We start from the raw sequence: 22,423 nt of genomic DNA on the forward strand, positions 1-22,423 counted from the left end.
TTTCTTTGCATTCATTTGATTCCCAAACAAGATACACTGGTAAGAATTGCTTTCCATTGTTAATATGTACTTAAAAACAGTTCTGAAATGCAAAATAATAGAATTTTAATCATGTGATAAAACATGCGATTAATTGCGATTAACTATAGAAATTTAACGATTAATCACAATTTAAAACTAGAACTGCAAGCAGTTATGACGGGGCCCAAGCCTCCAATGCCAGTCGCCTCCGACGCCAGTCGCCTCCGACGCCCGGGGAGCCGCGCCAGTCGCCCCCCGATGACCCGGGAATCTGCGCCAATGCGGGACCTGAAGCATTACGTACGAGGGGCAAACGTCGGAGAATATCGAGAGGGTTGATGCACAAGGTCTGCGGTACTCTGCCGTGGCAAATGTAGTGGTTAACGGTTCATCTCCATGCATATACAGACTAGCTTTAACAATTCTCTACTATAAACAAACTCGATAATAAAGCCGTAAAGTAGGCTTTCAACTCAGGACAGCGCCACTTCTCACAAATACAGATAGGATTGGAGATGAAAAGTTTAACTGACACGTAATCGCGATCAGCTTTGTGGGAAGAAATTAAGAATCAATGCCACTGACATAACCAATCACACTATGACAGACTCTCCACTTAGCACCAACTGCAATGTGTAATTGCACGGTATCAGCGCCTATGAATGGTGTTGATTTTGGATTGAAAAAGTGGGAGAAAACAGTTACATTTGTCCACTGTGAAGGTTGTAGAATCTTTGTCAGGTGTGTTAGGAAGTTTGTTTATTGTAGAACACCAGGCGAGCACGCGAAAGCGAAAACCAAATCGTAACGCTAGGAGATAAACAGTAGTAATTATGGAGAAGTGTGAGCTGCAAGCTCTGTGATACATTCCCATTGCAAATATTCCATTAACATTGATTAACAGGGCAAAACTCTTATACGTTGATTATAGCGCCCACTAATGGCCCATCTTTGCCAAATTCGGTACAAATCCTCAGAACGGCATGCCGAACGAGCAACACGTCTACAGTTCTATATATTTGGAGTCATCCAGTGCAAAAATAAACCATTTGAACATTATAACTCATAAAGGACAAACTATTAACATTTCTTACACACAGTGTATCAATCTTGGTTTTAACAGTATGGATTCATTTCACAAAGACCCGAACAACTGACTTCTAGGGTGGATGCAAAACCTTCTGTAAGGGCTAGGAAGACAAAAAAAACATCAGCAGAAAGGGGCAACTGTTGGCTGTTAGCTCCAAAAGACCCTACGTTTTGACTATTTATAATTATGAAGTTATAAAGTTATGAATCAGAAGTGCCGTTTGGGGTTGTACACAACAAGCTCGACCTCAGAAGGGGTTAAAAGGCCCAAAGTGATATATGTTGACTATAGCGCCCCCTAATGGCCGATCTTCACGAAATTTGGAACAAATCCTCAGAACGGCATGCGAACGAGGATAGCAAGTTTCGTGTGGATTGCTTTTACTGTGGCAGAGATATTACAATTGCAAATTTCCCATTTAAATGCATTAAGTTCTTGGCCAATACAAATAAACGTTGCTTATAGCGACACCTAAAGGCCGATCTTAGCCAAAATTGGTACAGAGCATCATAATGGTATGTTGAACAATGATCTCAAGTTATTTGCTGATAACATTTAATTTGGCCGAGATATGATATGATATGCGTGTGGTAGCTAGCTAGTAAAATTTATTTGGTCGTCAAATGCGCACACTTTAACGTAGCAAAATTCTTTCCATAACTTTTGGTCAGCTTTGTCTGGAGATGATATCTACAAGGTTACGTACAGATCGGTCTCACGGCCTAGGACGAGTTTGCAAAAGTTGGTATTGCGCATTGTGCGATATTGAAAAAAAACTTTTAAGCAGAAATGGGCGTGGCCTATATGACATGATTCAGTTGGATCCAGGGAACACGTCCATGTAAGAATTTCCAATGTGCCATGTGTAATGTGGGAGTTAAAGACAAAAATCCATTATAGCGCCACCTAGTGGTCCACATGTGTAATTTTTGGTAGGTGTGGTCCAAGGCCCATTGTCCACCTACCCTGTAAATTTAAAGTTGTTCACATTAGTGTAAGTGGTATATCTAGACTTCGGTCCCCTTGGGTCCCATAGACCATGCCCACTTTGATCCCTCAGTACCCCACTCTAGGGTTGGCCTCAGGATTGGCCCGATATGGTACCCATCAAATTTTGTATGAATCGGATGAGCCATTCATGAGATATAAACTTTTTGTACTTGTAGCGCCCCCTAGTGACCAATTTTCTTAAAACGCATGGGACACCTCCAGAGGGTCATGGCAATCAATAATCTAAAGTTTGCCGTTGATAGCATTGACTTTGGCTGAGATATGGCAAAGTTGGTGTTTTCATAGTTAGCTACACAAATTAGTTTGTGCGTTATATGCGCAATTTTTATCGTATAAAAATTCTTTCCATATCTTTTAGTCAGGTCAGTCTGGAGATGCTAGGTTCCAAGTTTCGTGCAGATGGGTCGCACGGTCTAGGAGGAGTTCGAAAAAGTAGGTTTTTGATAAATCGCGTTTTTTCACGCATAAAAGTCTAGGCGGAAATGGGCGTGGCCTATATCACGTGATTCAGTTGGATCCAGTGAACGCGTAGATGTATGGTTTTTGACTGTCGGAAGTACGGTGTGGGAGTTATAGGGCCAAATGCGTTTTTTTTCTGCTATAGCGCCCCCTAGTGGTGGAAATGGGTCCATTTTTGCGCCTGAGGTCCTTGCGGGGTTTTGGACCAGTCCTGAAAATGGCAAACCCCCCCACCATGTACGGTTTAGGCTGCAGTCGGAGTTTTAGGCGGAGAAGAATAATAATAAGTAAGAAGAAGAAAAACCAGTAGAAAAACAATAGGGTTCCACGCTCCGCTGGAGACGTGAACCGCGTTGCCTTGCAACACGTGGTTCCCTTGCCCCCTCGGGCTTGGACCCCTAAAAAATGTATTGTTTGACAGCCCTACATACTACTAATAACTACAGGCAAATGGAGAATCAAATTATCTACTTGGTACTAACTTCTATCACGCAAGCAAATATTGATTGTGTGAAGAGCAGTATTCCAACCACTGAAACAGTTAGTGGGCTGTTACAGTATGATACAGTGAATCATACTGTAGCTGGGCTCAAGAAGTCCAGGCTGCTTGTCCAAATTCTACTTGAAGCCATTTTGCCTTGGCATTATTTAAAGAAAGCAGCCTAACTGGTGTTTTCCACTATTAGGTCCCCTTGAAACTATTTGGAAAGATATGAAAAATTGCACTGAAATAACCAATCATAATATGATTTATCGTCTGCCAGGAGCGAGGGGCAAGGAAAGTAACTGGGTGAGAAACAAAAAGGAAACACTAAGGAATTAAGCTGATATGTGACGTTGATATGGGAACAGAGGAAAGCCAGATGTTTGATGTAATCCCTTTTGCTTGCTAGTTTGTGAGCCCATTGCCTAATTGATACTGCTTGCTTGCACACACGTTGCTAAATGCTTTGGCTAATATACATAAAAGTACAAGAAACTCTTATAAACTAGAATGCCAGTTTTAAATAATTAGCTAGACAGCATTCCTGAAAACTTCATCTTGTTGTTTTATTACTTTGATATATTTTTGTCCACATTTAAATTTCCTCTATATTTATTATCATTTTGGTACTTGCGTTTAGTTAGGCATTGGAATTTAGTTGTTTATTGCTCTTGGGAAATGCCTATTCTCATAGTCATCCTTATTTGATCAACTCTGTCTAAAACAGAAACAGGGTATTTTGCACCTGATTCTGATTTTTCCTAAACTGAACACATGCGTGGCAGGCGGGCACGGATGGATTAAAACCCTTTAAAACCAAAACAAAATTACACAATATATGACAAAAGGAGTCTGTAACTCATTTATGACAGTCTCCCTCCTCTGAGCTGCTGAATAACACACTTGACAAAGATGGGCAGTGTTTTCCTCTTTAGCGGGAAATCATTGTTCTTCTCCCAACCACAAGTGAGGACTTTGTCCCAACTTGTTTAATTGTTCCTGAACACAGAACACAATTTGTAGTTACAGATTCTGTTGTCTGTGACACAGCGGAGGTGACTTGATGTCAACTATGTACTATCTGCATTTATTGCTGGTCCTAGCATTTATATTATACACAGAAAAGTACTATATTGTGTTCTTACAGTTAATTTTATAGGCCTGCTCAACTATAGCAAACATATATTTATGGAAAGTGCAATAATAAATTCAGTTGTTTGTGGAGTTGGATTGCATTTAATTGTTTGAGGAGTGACTCCTTTAAAGATTTTTTTCTAGGTGGGTGTAAAGGAATGAAAATCATTCCAAACAAATGCACTACTTAATCCTGTTAAATAATGTTTGATAAAAACTAAAGTTTAGTTGTTTTAGGAAATTATTTTTTTTGAGAAATTAAACTATATATTTGTGACCCTTTTTCAAAGATTTTCAGTAGGAACAAAGGGGCGTGGTGTCACAATACCACATATTATATTATACAGAGAGGTGTATTTAATATTTTGCTATCCTCACTGATGTAAATGGGATGAACAAAAAGATAGAAACATCTGTCAGTATAACGTAATACAATTCACCATCATCCAAAATGACCATACAGTTGAATGAAGCTATGATTTATTGCAGGACTTTAGACTGCAACAGTTGTAGCTAGGTGTACCTAATTAACTTAGTGTATACTGTATGTCAAGTAACTAAATAAGGATAAGTAAGGAGGATAAACCAATGTACCTAATGTACCAAGTCCTTCTTTCCCCCTCTCACTCTCATTCACTTACTCATTCTCATTCAGTCTTTCTCCTACTCATTCACTGTCAGATACTCATTCACATTCTCTTTTTCTCACTCTGTCTCACTCACAGTCTCTCTCACACTCTCACATATACACACACACACACACACACACACACATACAGCACACAAACAGACACATCAGCCACTGGGTGTTATGCACAAGAGGTTTGGTGACTCAGTGGGAATCTTGTTCACTGTTGGTATCCCCACTGTCTTGTAACACAGCACGTGAGAACACTGATATTATATGATCCATGCACACACACCTCTCATTTGTGCCTCTGCCAAAACCTTTTACATCTCTTTCCCTCTGATCTTTCGTAATGAGGTAAAAGGAATTAAGGACAGGGCAAAATTAAATTTTACAACACTTACAATCGCCCTCGGCATCCAGAGTCATCTATCTTTTTGTCCTATTAGTCCGTCTAAAGAGTCCAACAGTTAAAACAAATCCTAATCTGCCTCACTTGTTCACTCTGTGACCTAAAACCAACTGTCCATTATTATGTCTTCATTCCACAACACACTGACAAAAACATCTGCTTACCCTTCCTTAGTAGAAGATGCTTAAGTGACTTCCTTATTATTATTTATAGTTTTTGCCAACATCAAACACCATGCCTCTCAAATCTGAAATTATTCAATGGCGCAATATGAAATTATAATTTCTGGATTGTATTAAAATGTCTTCAAGGTACAAAATTTGTACAATTTCTACTTTTTCCCAAAATGCCTAAATACTATTGTAGGAATTAGTTTATTATCAATTATTAAAGTTTGCCAGGTTCCTCCTGCTTCTAATTTCCAGTTTTTTTCTTGTCAACTTCAACTTTAATCCAGATACAAGCTAGAATAACTAAGAGAAAAAGAGCAATATTGTGAAAAGCAATGGAACTCTGCTGCACGTTTACTTTTACTCCCCTTCCCAGCAAATGCTGCTCTCGTCTTTTATTTTGGTAGATATTTGTGTATTAAGAAGTTCTGGATGACTTGCTGTGTATTAGTCCACCCCAGGAGCTTTGAAGGTGCAAGGACTGGCTGCACGTAAGGTCACCACAGGATCTCCCCTTAATAGTTGCAAGCTGTTGGCTGAATTTGGAGAGGCAGGGAGGAGAGGAGGCAAGGGTATGAGGGTTCCCTGCGCAAGACCCATTTTGTAGCCCCCCTAGTTCAGACGGAATTCCTTTCTTGGATGCTGGTAGCAGTACGCACAGGGCACCGATTATATAGTTATACGGCTTGAGCTTTTTAAAAAAGAAAAAATCTAAATGTGCCTGTAGGTTTTTCTGTCGTGTTGGTGGTGGGGTCTTGAATAAGTGCCCAGATCCCTCCTTGTCCCTCACCCCTGTTTACAACTCTGAGTCTGGCACAAGTATGCTTAATATGCGATTGCTATGTGTCATGATTGATGTTTGTGTCTAAGTTGATGGTCCATGATAACCACAGTTGATCACTTAACCTCTCTGTCTCTGTTGGGGATTCATGTAGACAAAGCCCTTTCAAAATAACAACTGAAAAGTAATTCTCTTCTCTGGGTTTTTGGCTAACCAGATTTACATTTAAGTTATTTCTATATAATCCCCACAAATCAAATTCCAAACAGACCATCTTTTGAAGCTTGTACATATGTATAGATATAGAGGGATAGTATGGTATTTATCAGTGATTAATAATATTATTTTTGTTCTCTCAATTTCTGCTTTAACATCAAAATCAATGATCATCAAATATTCACATAACTGGATGCCAAAAGCACGCCAGCAACAGCTCTTAATTTTTTTTAAATGTCTGAGGGCAGCTAACTTGACTTTATTTCCCATTGCCAAGGCTCTGCCAGGGCAGTTAAAGGGGAGGAAGGGGCTGAGGCACAGATAGGTGCAGGCACATATAGTAGAGGGATTTTTTGGTATGGCATTAAGATTTGCTTTCTTAACTTCTTACTTTCTTTCTTTTTGTCAAGCCACTACAATGCAATGCTTATGGCAAATCACAGAATAAGCAGCAGCATATCATAGCTTCCTTTATTTCTAACTTTTCTGTGTGTATCTGTGTGTGGGGAGTAGGGGGTGAGGGTGGAAGGGGCAAAGTACATCAACTCCCCACAGTTCTTAGGGGGTTTGGCTGTTTGCTGATGCCAAGTTCTTACACTTATTTTGCCAAACTCAGGTATGTCTTATTTTGCTCTTAAGTTGCGTTCTCTCCGTTCTAATCGTATCCATTAAAACATTCTGTTCTTACTGTGTAAGTTTCTCTCATTCAGACGTCTGTTCAAGTTTTAAATATACAGTAAATATTTTTTCCTCAAAGACTATAGCCTCTTTACTCAATGGTTCAAGTGACTGATTTAGTTTGACTATTGATTTTAATTTTTGTGATACGCCATGACCGAAGTGCAGAGATGGGAAGTAACGAAGTACAAATACTTCGTTACTGTACTTAAGTAGATTTTTCGGATATTTCTACTTTACTTTACTATTTTTTTTTGTGGCGACTTTTTACTTTTACTCCTTACATTTTAACACGAATATCGGTACTTTCTACTCCTTACATTTTAAAAATTGGCTCGTTACTTTAGTTTTGTACAAGAGGTCGTAATGTCGGAGAATAGCGCGGACACGCGCCTCACACCGCGAGTGGGCGCGTGCGCCACACAGAAAAAAGTGAGAAAAAAAGAAAGAGAGACTGCTGTCCGGAGGATAATCAGTTGAGATGGTGTGTGTGCGTCCTTGAGAACTGTAAGTCGAATAACTTATGTTGTCAGTTCATGTAAGCCTGTTGTTGCATTGGTCTATAGTTCCTGCACAGTTAAAGTAGGTTAGCTAGTGATTTAGTTGTTTGTGTTCTTCACCTGTTAGCTAGGTTTCACGTTGCTACACGCAACGTCATTCCCAAGCATCAAAAGAGAGAAGTTGTCCGTGTTTTACAGACACACCCGGGGGCGGGGGGCGAAGTTTGAAACCAGCATCAGCTTTAAATACGGTCCTAATCTAGTCCTCACTAGCAAATTTCAAATAATTTCACTGGAGTTACCGTTATTATTTTTCACGTGATCAATACTGAATTCAATCTAATTGGATGGGAATATATTGTAGGCTACGTTGCATGTAACGCACCACTACAAGACAACTTGACAGATTCGGCCGCATTCTGCATTCATTTGCGGCAAATAATTGCAGCATGATGGTGGTAACGTTAGCACTAGTAGTATGGACGGCGACATGATTGAAAATGAAGAAAACGGAGATCCCAGAGATTAGGCAGACAAGCAGCAAGACATTCCCAATCATCCCTGGCCTTATCTGAGAGAGATGTTTGAGATAGGCTAGGAGGCATCAAGTATGGATCTGTGAATTCTCACAGAATCACAATTGAATTCATATCTTGCTACTCAGTCAGAATCTTACTAAGCTGGAGTCCCAGTCTCTGTCACAATAATCATATATGTGATGTTTGGCAGACATCCATTTAAAATGTAGACAATGGCATATAAAGAGCCTGGTTTTTATGTCCACTGAAGTTTCTCATCTTGCACTCTAGTAACGTGTGTGGTCCAGGTAGCTTTGCATAAAAAATTCGCAAGGCTACTTTTACTTTTATACTTTAAGTACATTTCAAAGCCTGTACTTTGTTACTTTTACTTAAGTAAAGAAGTTAAATCAGTACTTCTACTTTTACCAGAGTATTATTTAACACAAGTATCTGTACTTCTACTTAAGTACGGGAAGTGAGTACTTTTGCCATCTCTGCCGAAGTGACAGTTCTGTCGTGCAAGGTTGTTTGGAATCATGAGACTGCAGGTGCAATCAACGCTCACTGTTTGTGTTCCTATACGTTTTATTTTGCTTTGCAGTGCTTTGTATTGTCTGTTTCCTAACACATGTGGACAGAGAATATTGCATTTTAAAAGGATATATATATATATAAACAACCTTAGTAAAAACAAAGTTATACTATATTCCCTGAAGACTGACAAAATTGTTGCTAGTTGTAATTCACTCTAATATTAACTGTTACTTGCTAATGAATAGTGTGTTATACTGTATATCCCTAGATGCCCTTTCCCCAGGCCTGTGCCCCTTACACACCGTCTTCCCTTTAAGCACAAGCCTGACACGCACATACTGCACACACAAAAATTAGAGGAACTTTGTGTTATTTTGACCTGTTCCTGAGATGGAAGGGCTTTCATGTTGCAGTTAGTGGGTGTCCTCCCCCAGCCCTGGGACATGGAGGCAGCATGAGGGCCCCCAGGCTCACAAGGCCAGCCACTCCCATTTCCCAGCCACCCTGAGAGAACCCTCAAGTCAGGGCCAGATGTGGCAGCTGGCCCAGCCACCCTGGAGGTCAAGGTCAAAGGAAACCATTTCAAATTTGCCACCCACCATCATTTTCTAGATAGAGAGATAAACAGAAGTGGCCTTGGAGGGGAAGTAAGGTGTAGTGGGAGGGGTAATGGGAATGTGTGCTGAAAGAGAGAGGAGTAATAAAGCAAGTAAGAGACTCTAAGCAGACAAGGTGAAAGTGGTGAGAGATAGTGTAATTAAACTGAGAAAGAGTCAGGTGGGAGCGAGGAGGGGGAAACACTGTTCATGTGGTTGACAGCTGTTTCTGAAGTGTGTCCGGCCCTCGGCTTGTAAAGTCGTCACATGTAGGCCTCATTTTGAGGAACGCCCCGTACACACACACACACACACACACAAACACACAAACAACTTATTTTATACCCCATTTCAAAGGGGAGCCTGCGTCACTGCTCCTCATTGACTAACATGCTCCCCCATGTCCTTCCACAGACCTGCTGTCAACAAATCACTGACTCTCACAAACTATTGGTGGTGTTTCCTGTGTGCGTTTACCACCAACTAAAACATTTTACATTTACTTTATACTGCTTTTCAAATAAAAATGTGCTTAATTTCATGACATACTTTTAGCAAAACTAAAAGAAAGTGATAAGTTATGAGAAGGTCTCGTTATTTTTTATTTATTTTAAATATGTGATTTTAGATAAATATGTGAAATTGGCAACACAGCACTAAACAATTTCTTCTATAAAAACAGACTTGGAGATTGTGAGTGAGTCAGCTTCAAAGTCCCAAACTTTGATGTTGATGGTGTGCAATATAAGGGACACTATTATCATGGATGCATCTTTGTGGATGGGACATTCTCATTACTTTCTCATTGTAATGCTAATGCATTAAATAATTACCTAACCTGACTAACCCTCCCAGATAGTATTAGCTCATGGTGAAATGTGTTTGATGGCATTACAGTAGTAGTCTGGGTACTTATACAGCCACTACTTCATATTCAAATAATAACCCCCATGACCCTCCCCTGGAAATTACTCCTCCCATAGCAGCCAGACAGCTTTGAACTAATAGCTGTGTTTGGCATGAGGCACAATGTCAGCTAAGTAGCTGTGTTGGTTACAGTGGCCAGTATTGTTGTTACATTTACATTGTATACAGAGATCCATTGTGCAAAAAAGGCAATACCACTCAGCCCTAACAAGAAAAAGCAACACCGCAGGCCCCGACACATTGATCTGATAAGCCACCAGGACACAAATGCAGACATGCCCTTGGTCTGCTGCCTGCCTTCCATGACTTGGACCACATGTGTTCCTTGTTTGGCCTGGACACATTTTGTGTACCCAAACAGCTGAAGCTGGCCCCCCGAGAGGCAAGCAGACAAGGCAGCAGCAGCTGGTGCTGGTGACGCATTGCCAACGTTATCCAATGACGTCAAACACCAGGGGCAATGGCCAGTGATCTTCCACAACTATTTACACCTACAGTATTTTACTTTGACATCAGACTATCAGAGAAACTGGGATATTCTCTATATTCTCTGATATTCTGAGATTGGGATATTTTATAGGTCTGTAAGAATGCCAAATAGTGTTAATTATGTCACCTATTTTTAATTTAGTCTTAGTCTTGTGCCAATTGTCCTTGTTAGTTTTAGTCATATTTAGTCATTCACATATCTTTTTTTGTTAGTCAAGTTTTCGTTGACTAAAAGTCTTGTCATTTTAGTCTAGTTTTAGTCAAAAGAGAACTCAGTATATCTTAGTCAAGTTTTAGTCAAAACATTTTAGTCTTTTTTTAAATAACAAATTATTTCTGAGATTATTTCTGATAACCATTTCAGTCAAATAGTTATATAAAAATAAATTATATAAAGTTATATAAAAATCGAACCTCTTCCTTATTTCACCAGTTGTGGTCCTGTTAAACGACAAAAATAACCACTGAATAGGAAAATGGTATTTTACAATAACATTGAATGCAGCACGAGGCTGGCGAGGCGAGTTTGAAGTGAACGCAACATATGTGTTGTTTTTCAGACAACGGCAGCGTACGTCCCCCTGTTGGAATCCTCTACAGTGAAATACAGACAAACTTTACACCGTTCAGCTGTCAGTTTTTTAACCGTGTTTAATCCAGCTGCTAGCTAACAGTAGGCTAACGTTACCTGCTGTCAGGTGTAGTGTTAACTAGATAACGGTAGGCTAACGTTACCTGCTGCCAGGTATAGTGTTAACTAGCGGTCATTAAGGCACCAGTCGGTGCCATATTAGCACTGGGTCTTGGTACCCAACCCTTCTAACAGCTGAATATTCTATCTCATGATGGAAAAGTAGAGACAATTGTAGACAAAAATGAAGAGAGATTTTATCTTAGTTTTTATTTTATGCAAAACATTTTAGTCTCATCTTTTTTCGGCAACAATAATGCATGTAAATTTAGTCTTAGCGTTTTTGGACATTGGCGCAGTCTCGTCATTGTCTCGTCTTAGTCATGGAAAAAAAGGTTGTTGACGAACATATTTAGTTAACACTAACGCCAAATGCACCAAAACGCTATATATGTATATATATATATATATATATATATATGTCACATACATTCATACCATGACAAGAATTTTCACTTCTCATTGGCTGTCATTATTTTCTTCTAACTGCACACCTCCAACACAATTTCTTCGTCTTTTGTCGTTCTAAATTGATGCCACAGTTTTGGCAACACTAGGCTTCAGCAACTGACAGTTTAGCTCTGAGTTTAGGTACACTGTGTACACAGAGTTTGTGTACCCATTACAAAATGAGACAAATGGCCTAATGAGAACCATGCCGAATCTGGTCTACATCAACTACTAGGAGAAGAGAAAGAGAGTGGGCTAGGTTGTGTTTGTGTGTGTGTGTGTGTGTGTGTGTGTGTGTGTGTGTGTGTGTGTGGTGTGTGTGTGTGTGTGTGTGTGTGTGTGTGTGTGTGTGTGTGTGCATGTGTGTGTGCATCTGACAGAGATGGGTAAAGCTAGGTGGTGTATGTCCACTGGTTATTATATAATTACAAAATATTTCAATTCATACTTTTTTCTAAAATTTTGATCACATGTTCCATTCAAGCTAATCGAATGGTGGCACCATTACAACATTTGGGAAAATATTAGAATGTCTGACTCAAGTGACTTTAATATAGAGGGACAACATCCACAGAGGAAGGAAGTCGGTGTGGATGGATGGGTCAACTAAACATTGGATTAACAAGGGAGACTGTCATTTCCCACTTCCAAAGGACAGTCAACGTTGTTTTAAAAAAATCATGACATGTTAACATGAAAAAAAAGGTCCCTAACCTTAAAGGGTAATTACCATTTTTTTCATCATAAAATACGCTAAGTTGACAGACAGAAACTAAATAAAACTATGAAAAGCCGTTTTAGGTCACCTTTCCACTTTTCCAACCATCACAACTCTAGTTTTGGTTTAAATAAACACATAGTTTACCAATTTACATGTGACAATATGTTGGCTCTATAAACGCTAACAGTATTGTTTTTTTTAAATGGAGTCTGGTGGGTTTAGCGCTAGCGACCTCAGAGGTGTTTCTGGTTAAACAGAAAGGTCTTAAAGAGTCTTAAAAAGGCCTATCTCTGTAGGGATCCTTTCCATAATGTTGTCAGACATTATAATGAAACAGAATAATAATCTAAGCCTTTCAGTCGCAAAAACAGCACTTTTAGTGGACACTAACTGATAATGCATAATATGCCCCATACTGTTACTTTGCAGCACGGTTCAAGGCTGCCGCTTACAGCGTTCACGCTTAAAGTGACCCTAGGGTCCTTTGCACCATGACCTCGAGCCCAAAACCCCCCCAGAAGCTTTTTTCACCTGGGTCGAACATTGGGAGAGTTAGCTAGAGTAGCGTTATCAGCTGAAGAGCTTAGCGTAGGGGCTAATGGACCCACGTTTGTATCTTGTAAGTTACCCCACTAATAATGCCCGAAATGATACCAAACGTCTACAAGTAGTACAAATAGGTTATGCTCTCATAAAACGATGGATTGGAAAGTTTGTAAGTACACCAGAAGTTTATGAACACTTGCCTGCTCTCCTCAGCTCTCTGTTGCTGCTGCTGCTACATGCAGTTAGACGAGTGCTTAGGGCTGTCTACAAATTACTACACCGAAAAGAGTTACAACAAAAATATTTATTAATTCAATGATTAAATAAGGTAATGTCTCCAAACTTACCTCAATTATTACTTGTCTCCTGCTAGTTATACTACAGCACTTACTTTAAAAAAAAAGTTAAATTAATAAATATTTTTGTTGCATCTCTTTTCTGATTGTTTGTAGGCGCCCTAAACACTCTCCTTACTGCAACAGCAACAACAGCAGAGAGCAGAAGCCAGCAGGCAAGTGTTATTTACATAAACTTCTGGTGTAGCTAAAATCTTTCCAATCCGTTTTATGTTTTGTGCATAACCTATTTTTACTACTAATGTTTTGTATCATTTGGTATTATTATTAAGTGAGTAATCCGTAGCCCCCTGCTAAGCTATTCAGCTTATAACGCTACTCTACGCTAACTCTCCCAATGTTAGACCCAGGTGAAAAAAGCTTCTGGGGGGGTGTTTGGCTCGAGGTCATGGTGCAAAGGACCCTAGGGTGAATTACTCCGAACCATCACTTTAATACTGGACCACTGTCAAAGATTGTTGTTCCTATCAGTCACTTACACACAAAAACCTGGGAAAATAGGTTCCAGGTTGAAAAAACGGTAGTTACCCTTTAATTAAGTGGTCATTTTAACCCAAACCATGATCTTTCCTAAATCTTAACCACATTATTTTTGTACTTTAACCTAACCAAACCTAAACCATAGCAGTGTAAGATCAGAAAATGGTTTTATATTTTTGAAAGGACAGCTTTATGAATGCAAGTATCTTTCTCTCTCCCACTCAGGTGATTCCATTCCCCATGTCTTGTGACATACGGGATGAGTGCTCCTGTCGGGATCTGAATGCTATAGAGAACAGAAAGGATGAACATGTCTATTCCCTGGGGTGACCAACCTGAGGAGGGACCTCTGTTCAGCGTCCCAGGACCCTTGCTCCAACACGACACAGCCAGAGTGGCTGAGGCAGACCCCTCCTTCATCCTCCTCTCGGCCTCCAATTTCCTGCCTGCTGCTTAACAGGCATACCTCTCCATTCATACTGCAACCCCAACCAGTTGAAATGCCTCTGCCTCCACATCACAGAAAGATCTAGAACAGAGGATGAGACTCATGAGACTCCACAGAAAACTTCATTTCTCAGCTAAAAGGAAAGTAACCCTGCAATATCATTTAAAAAAAACATATATAGTAAGGAGAAGAAAAAAAACATGAAGCAGACTTTTTTTTTTTCAAGAAGAAAACAAACAAAACCTAAACAAAAACATAACCAAGCCTAGGTAGCATGCCTTTTGTTCAGTTTTGTGCTGGCTTTGGTGTCTATTTTAGTGACCTTGCTCTACAATCACATGATTGAACCAAAAGTAAATCAAAATGTGCAAGTGGGGGATTATGTTGATGTTGGCTCTGTGTTTTGCAAATATGAAGGAAATCAAGACAAATGTTAAAAAATAATCCTCAGACACTTTGAAGGCATGTTCAACATTTTTTCTGGATGGCTAGACGATTGTGCTTATATCATTCCTGGTCTCATACTGGTCAGACATCCTGAATCTCGATGTCCTTTTCAGTAATGTGTTTCTTCATAGGCACATCAGAGGCTATAGAGGTTATTCCTAGCTTGGTGAGGAATGAGACAGCCATATTGTTTTAAGCCACAAATTCAACACAAAAGCCAAAATAAAATGCACATAAACACACACAAAAAATGGCAACTAATTGTTGACCAACCACACACACAATTTCCTAAGACAATTTTATACTTAGATCAAAATCCTGAATGCATAATTAAAGCATTTTTAGCATGGCTTCTGCTACTGTGTTTGCTGCTACTTGCCATCTTCATATCATCATATCTAATAGGGGTAGACAGCTTTGTCTGCCTTGCTGCTTACAGTATCTCTTTATAGCATTCATTCACACTTGCATGTTAGTCCATAATACTTTCAGAGAATACATGTTGAAAACACCACATATGAAATGCACTATGAACCTTAAAAAACCCAGAACCTCACATGTCATTCCCGTTTAACCCAACTGCTCAAGAAAAATACTACATACATTGACCACAACTTAAAGAATGTCATTGTTAACACCTCACTTCGGCTTGGGGTGATTTTAGTTTCAGTTTGAACTACTCCCTCATAGTGCTTAATCAGAACTTTGTTACCTCAAGCACAGATTCAAAAATGTTTAAACTGAAAATAAAATGACCCCAGCCCTGTTCAGAATGTAGTCAATGCTTGTCAGGAGTCTGTGGCTTTTTGGATCGCACAGTACTGCACAGCAAAGTCACGCAAGAGTACAGCATTAAAGGGTTGGATACAGGCCATAGCTCTTAGTGAGAATCAGTATTGGAGGAAGGAGACCACATCTGACACACATATCTCTCATTCTCTCCCCTCCCAGTAGTATTGGACCCTCAGCTGTAGCTCTGCAGGCAACAATGCTATACATGAAAATGACATTTGGATGTATATGTCAACACAGCACTTGCAGTCACAATATGATCAAAGGTCCCTGAGATTCTCTGCTGGTCTAGTGTTTAAGTAATTAATTTAACCGTTACATTTGTCTCTGCAGTAAAAAGTGCCCATGGTTGTTCTGATCAGCACTTTTCAGTATTGTGAACTCGGGTGTCCGTCCCCACCAATTAACTTCAGTAGATTATATGGCTGCTACAATAGATTTGTATTTTGTTATTCTTCATTCCAGACACATGTACACTAGTTTTTTTTTTTTCATGCACATTTGACAATTAAGGCTGCGTGGCATATTTGCCTAAAATTAGCTGTTCTTAGTCAGCTGCAAACATAGTTGTGGTTACAATCAGCATGATTACGACTTTTCATTTAATTTGGGCCAATGGCACAGTCCCTCAGACTCATATTAGGCTGCTATAGCATTCCAGATCATCAAGTGGCAATGTAAGAGTTATTTCATTCAATTTCAATTTCAATTTCAACTTCATGTCATTTTAAAACCAATATTAGTGAAGAACTACAACAACATGCAGAGAACATGAAGGTATTATTTTCCACCAAATAATAATAAAGAAAAATCAAAAATATCATGTAAATATTATTATGTTCTTGATGGACAAGAGTGTTGAAAAAGTTTTTTTTGTTTTTGTTTTCATGTATTTCATTTTTACAAACTGTCATATTTAATCAGTGTTTGTATTATTGACCTCAGTTACTGCACTTTTTTAGTTTCCATGTAAGAAGAAAAAGTATATCTTTCAAAAATGTTAGAAGCTGCTATTGTCAGAATGGTGATCTGAAACAAACTGTATGTTATATTCGGTCGTTTGACTCCCTGTGTTGCTATTAGCTTTCCTGTCATTAGTGTTTTATTTGTTTCTGAACATATACTCCTCTCCAACCTAAACTGACTTTGCATTAGAGGTTATCAATGAAGTAGGGAGGTATTGTCACTATAAACCATGTATCCATCCATTCCCCCAAAAGAAAAATAGGTTACACATCAACACAACGCAAATTAGTTGCCCTGATGTGTGTAGTACATCATCTTAGGTTAAAGATGTACATTTTGGCAGAGAAACCAAGAGATGTCAAAGGGGAGGGGAAAGCTTAAATGAAGGAATTCCCATTATAACTCTATGACTCTTGAGAGACTGTAACTTTTATGAAATATGAAACTTCGTTAGGATGTTGTGAAGGCTACATCTTTACGAAGATTGCATTTAACACTTGATATGAAAACATATATAGCCCTTGTAAAAAAAAAAAGACTTGTATTATGTTGATATTATCAAATTATACGTAATATTAGCACTCCAGATACTGCTGCTTTACATATAACTGTTACCAGTGGGGAGAGACTGACCTTCAATCACTGCACTAAGCCAATGACATGCAGTACTGGGGTTCATCATCTGCCATTGAGGTCACTGGAGAACCATTCAAGCCGTTTGAATGGATGAATCCAAAATCTGTCATTGGATCCTTCCCTTCATTTTATAAACTGAGTGGACATAACCTGCCGTTGCTTCCACATACTTTGACTAACTTAAAAATATCCTCCTCAACCATTACTTGTTTTATTAGTCAATGTCTGGATACCAAAACAACTGATAGTTATTACTATCAGAAAGGCTACAGAATGTGACTGCATGTCAACTTGAAAAATTATATTCTTAATATTGGAGAAGGTACCCATAAGCCATAGCTACCCAAGATATTCATGGAAAGAAGTATAAGATTACGCATTGGATGAGGACATCACCTCTCTACTGTAGTCACCACAGGATCCCTTGCTGTACCTCATGCCTGTAATGTTTGCTGCTTCTATATTTTTGGTATTTTAGTGACATTTGTGCATCTCATAACAATGGTGTAAATAGTAGAAATATTTATTGAGAGTGTTATACTTTTTTAAGTTATATTTAATGTCCATGTAAGTTATTTTTTACATTGTTCTTATAAACAAAAACATTATTGGTTGTGAGTCAAAATTGTCATTTTGTCTCTGTCATCATGCTCTGTTGTGATCATTGCTTTCAAGCATTGATCAGACATACAGGCCCACAACCACACAAGAACTTGTCTCATTGGTCATTAAGTGTAGATGGACACTGCTTGCATCCAATGAGGATTCACCACATGTTCAAATGTTACTGAGTGCAGTGTATCTTTTTCTTTCCTTTTAAAACCAGAATGTAAAGTTTATTTTTTTTCTTTATTTGCTTATTTTTTTAAATGCACACATTAACCATACGTACTAGGAGTTGTGAAAAGAGAACCAAGTATATAATCGTCAAATACATGAATCCATAATATAGAAAATTATGTTTCAAGAGACCAGTGTAAGGCACAAAGAATATTTGTACACAGCCAGCCGAGGACAGGAGAAGTGGCAAAGAGAGGGATCATAAATGAAGGGAAAGAAGGACTGTAGGTCAGAAGGCAGCCCATGGTGCCCCAAATAGACTGTTCTTGGATAGCGGAAAAGTAGAAGGTGGGCAGAGAGAGAGAGGTAGGGATGGGTGGGCTGCTTTTCCTGGCCTGTCTAGCTATTTGTCCAGGTGTGAAAATGTGTACTCACAGTGGCTGCCCCTGGGCCAGGGGTGGCCAGCGCTGACTGGCAACAAGCCGAGGCCAATGAGTCAGAGTTTCTCCTGGGGGTGGCAGCCATCCCTTTCTGGGACTCCCACCGCCCCCTCCCTCACTCCTCCTCGACACACTGCCTCATCTGTCACTGTCAGGTATGCCTTCACAGGGCTGCCAGGGTTAAGCTGGCCCTGTGAAAATGAGAGAGGGTGTTTGCCCAGCTTACAGAGCCTTTTGAAGTTAGGCTGAAGGAGCACAGTTCTCCTCACCTAGAGCCTATGCTTATCACATAATATGATGTGTATAGCAGTCTTTTTTGACAGGCTTTGATACCTCTCCACATTTTCCATCAACAGTCGCTCCTTTGTTTCTAATTTAACACCTGGTTGTTGTATTGCTTGTCTAAAAATGGCAGAAGCTTTGTAGTGTCTAAGTCATTACAAAGTGATGGGGAGTTTAAGAAATAGTGTCTGAAGCCCTAATATGTTTGCTCATATCACTGTGGAGAAAAATACTGATGTGCCATCTTGTTGTAAGACATTCTCTTTGTGTATTGTAACACAGTACCTCTCACTGGCCTCTGGTTATAGAATGGTCCACTTATGTATGTTTCCTAATCCCTCAATAAATAAAAAAGGTGACTTGTCCTTTTTTCTAAGTGGGAAGTACAAAAAAAGTGTATTTACATATTATGTGGATATCTAGTGGTATTACTGCGATGTTTCGTACCCGATTGCTCAACAAATATATTTTAAGATGTAAATAATATTATATGATGATTGTATTTGCAAACCATGTACTAACTGTTTGGGAGTAGCTCTTGGATTGATTTGTATCATAACTTATACAAAGAGATGAACCGTGAATATGTTGTGCATTGTGTCAAAGTATCACCTGCAAGACAGAAAAAAAGACCTGTGATGCTTTACCACACCACTCGCTGTCAGCATTTATTTGTTAATAATGGCTTAGTACAAGCACTGTTGTCAGTTGTCTAAACCATGAATTTATCCATTGAGTCATGAATTATTTATTTGTTGTCAAGATGAATAAAATCATAATGGTCATTTCTGGGTCTGTTGGAATTGATCTTCATAATCAAACTTGACTGATCTTTGTTATGCATTGAGAAGTTAATTTCAAATTTGTCTGCAAATCGCTTTCATTTCTCCTCACTCCAAACTGTATATTGTCGAGTCTTATCCCAATGCCTTTGTGTTTGCTGAGAATTTCACCACACTGTAAAGGTAGCCATCAGACTCAGTAGTCCCTCCCTCCCTCTGATGGCCTCCTCTCTCTTTGGTTCTTACACAGTATGCACTTTTTCAGGCACATATACCACAGATTGGACTTTTATGTTTCAGTCAATGTTTTATCTCTATTTTCACAGTTGCAATTATATATATTTTTGGTGCTCTGGTACATGGCAAAACATGTCTGATGTGTACTATATTTTCATAAGGAAGAGTCATAAATATGAGTATCATGTTCATTTTGCTGTCATTTATGTGTAGAAATAAAACACTGGTTAAAGTGAACATAAGCTTGAGGAGTGTGGTCAGTTTTTTAAAGTTAGATGGGTGTGTCCAGATTCATCTTGGAGCTGCTTTATATTGTATTTTTTCAACTCTTTTGATTATCTTTTTTTCTGGAAAATGCAAAAAGCGCTGAGGTGGTTTTAAAAGAGGAGGTCATTCTTTAAGCCATAACTGATACATTTGCGTCAAAATGTGAGTGCTGTTCCTGGCACACCAATGACGTTAATGGCCTAATTTGTGAGAATGAACATCAAGCTACTGATTTTTTAAAGTGCAGTTAATGTTGCATGACTGGAAAGAAACTGGATCTGAGCTTAAAGGAATAGTTTGTTGAGGGAGATGGAAAAAGAAAATGCTTCCCAGCAGCTCACATGCAGAGAGGCATAGCCACCTTCAGTTAATGATATAAATTAGAGTAATTCATAGGGGATGGCTGTCTGTTAGTTCCGTGACTGATTTCCCCTTTTTCCAGCTCAATGTAAATATTTTCTGCTAGATCATGTGGTAAATTGGGTAAAACCTGGGAAATAACAGGATTGCACTGCATTCCACAATTGCTAAATTAAAATCTGATTACAGATATTTTTATCAGAGTTTCATTTTGCCATCATGTTAACTAATTCTGATCCAAATAGTCTTGTGGTGTTGTGCAACTTCACTGTAGTGGTTTGTCCCCCGAGGGCTTCTCTCCACTGAGATCTTATGTCAGTTCAGGCAGGACACACAAGTCATGTGCATCACTTTAGCTGATCAAAACCATGTCAGATTAAGTTTGACCTCTTATCAAGACAGATCTTCACCACATTATTCTCAATGCTGCTGAATGTTGGTGATGTATTGGACACATTTTGACACAAAATGATGGTGCCATGATACATCACATATCATGCCAATCCATCCAATAGTTGGATGGATAAAAAATCCAATGTCAACCTCATGTTGGTGCATAATCAAAATCAGTGGCTTCATCCTCTTGGGACCCTGTACAAAATGTATTGGCAATCCATCCAATAGATGTTAAAATATTTTAGCTCTGTGGTGGAGTGAGAGACAAACAGACGAGCATTGCCAACCCTAGAGCTGCTAGCATGGCTAACATGGAAAACAGAAAAACATCTCAGTTGAATGCATACAGTACATAGGAAGTATAGTATGACATTTGGGAAGATTTGGCAAGATTCCGTGTTTTCCACCAAGCATCATAAGGTGTGGATGTGTTGACACAGAAAGTAAACATCGCAATTATATATATATATATATATATATATATATAATTGCGATGTTACTACGCCTACTACTACTATTACTACTACTACTACTACTATTCAATTGGCTGTTTTAAGATGTACAATAGCAGAGTGAGTGTTAGTGAGTTGAGAAAACGTTTGAGTCACTTTTTGATGCAGGCTCTATCAAATTGCAGTAGAAAGCAGAAAGTTATATGAACTGAAAGGTATCTGGATCTTAGTTAAGTACTTTTTTTAATCAGTTTATTAAAATCAATCAGTGAGAGCAATCCAGAGAGCACAATATGATTGAATCACCAGTGAAGTATTGTCAGGCAGACGTATTGAAAATACATTGATGCATGGCATTGAAACCAAATCGAAAGACCTCGTTATGTTTTTTTTTTAAACTTTGGATTTTCAATTATGACTAACACTTCATTGGTACTAATTCACTGGTACTAGTTGATTTTTACTTGATTTTGATATAGTAAAACAATGTCAGCTGTAACATCAGTAAACCAGCAAAACACAGAAAAGCACTACTCAATCTTTTGATGGTACTAGCAGAGTAGCCGAGGTGTGTCAGCAGGATGAGCCACACCTGAATCAACTCCTCCTGAGGGCTGGATGTGCCATTTCTGAGTCATAAAAAAACTCCACTTCATTTCCCCTAAGCATCTTCGTTACTACAAAATAAAATCATACAAAAATTGAGGTTTGGCGAATCATTGCTCCTAGATTGCCAAAACTAAAGAAAAAGAGAAAGACAACATAATAACTAATAGCGTCATGGAAGCACCTGCTGCAGGCTCTGCTGCCAACGTAACAGATGATGACCACCCCGACGACACTGGTGAATGGGTGATGAAGATAACGTTACACACCAAATACACACGTATTTGCAAGAAATGTTTTTGTACGTTTGGAGTGAAAATTCTTGCTCACAATTTTTTTAAAATTCTGTTTCTGTTTTTTTGTCAGCTCTCACAAAATATGCAGTGTTTGGTCCTCGAACCTGAGGAAATTGTGCCTGGAAAGTCCTTTGAAAAGACTTTGAATTTAAAGATTATAAAGGTGTGGAAAAACTGAATATTATGCTTTACTAAAAGGAAGCTCCAATAAAGTTCATGATCAAATTTTTTTACTTTTACTTATTAGGTATATTTAATTTCAAAAAAATACTTTTGATACTTAAGTACAATAAATATCAGATACGTTTGACTCAAGTAAAATTCTAAAAGGTGAGTTTAAC

The 22,423-nt window shown here is 38.8% G+C and overlaps 1 protein-coding gene across 2 annotated transcripts in view; it reads left to right on the forward strand.

Annotated features, from left to right (window-relative positions):
* The window catches only part of pappaa (pregnancy-associated plasma protein A, pappalysin 1a), a 105,440-nt gene extending 85,969 nt beyond the window's left edge, over positions 1-19,471 (forward strand). For both annotated transcript variants that reach the window (XM_039780440.1, XM_039780441.1), the window contains exon 22: positions 14,121-19,471. In XM_039780440.1, the coding sequence (XP_039636374.1) occupies positions 14,121-14,225 (105 nt within the window). In that variant the 3' untranslated portion in view covers positions 14,226-19,471. The remainder of the gene's footprint in view (positions 1-14,120) is intronic.
* Positions 19,472-22,423: the final 2,952 nt, after the last annotated feature.

This window comes from Perca fluviatilis, chromosome 17 (genome assembly GCF_010015445.1).
Source record: "Perca fluviatilis chromosome 17, GENO_Pfluv_1.0, whole genome shotgun sequence".
Classification (NCBI taxonomy): Eukaryota; Metazoa; Chordata; class Actinopteri; order Perciformes; family Percidae; genus Perca; species Perca fluviatilis.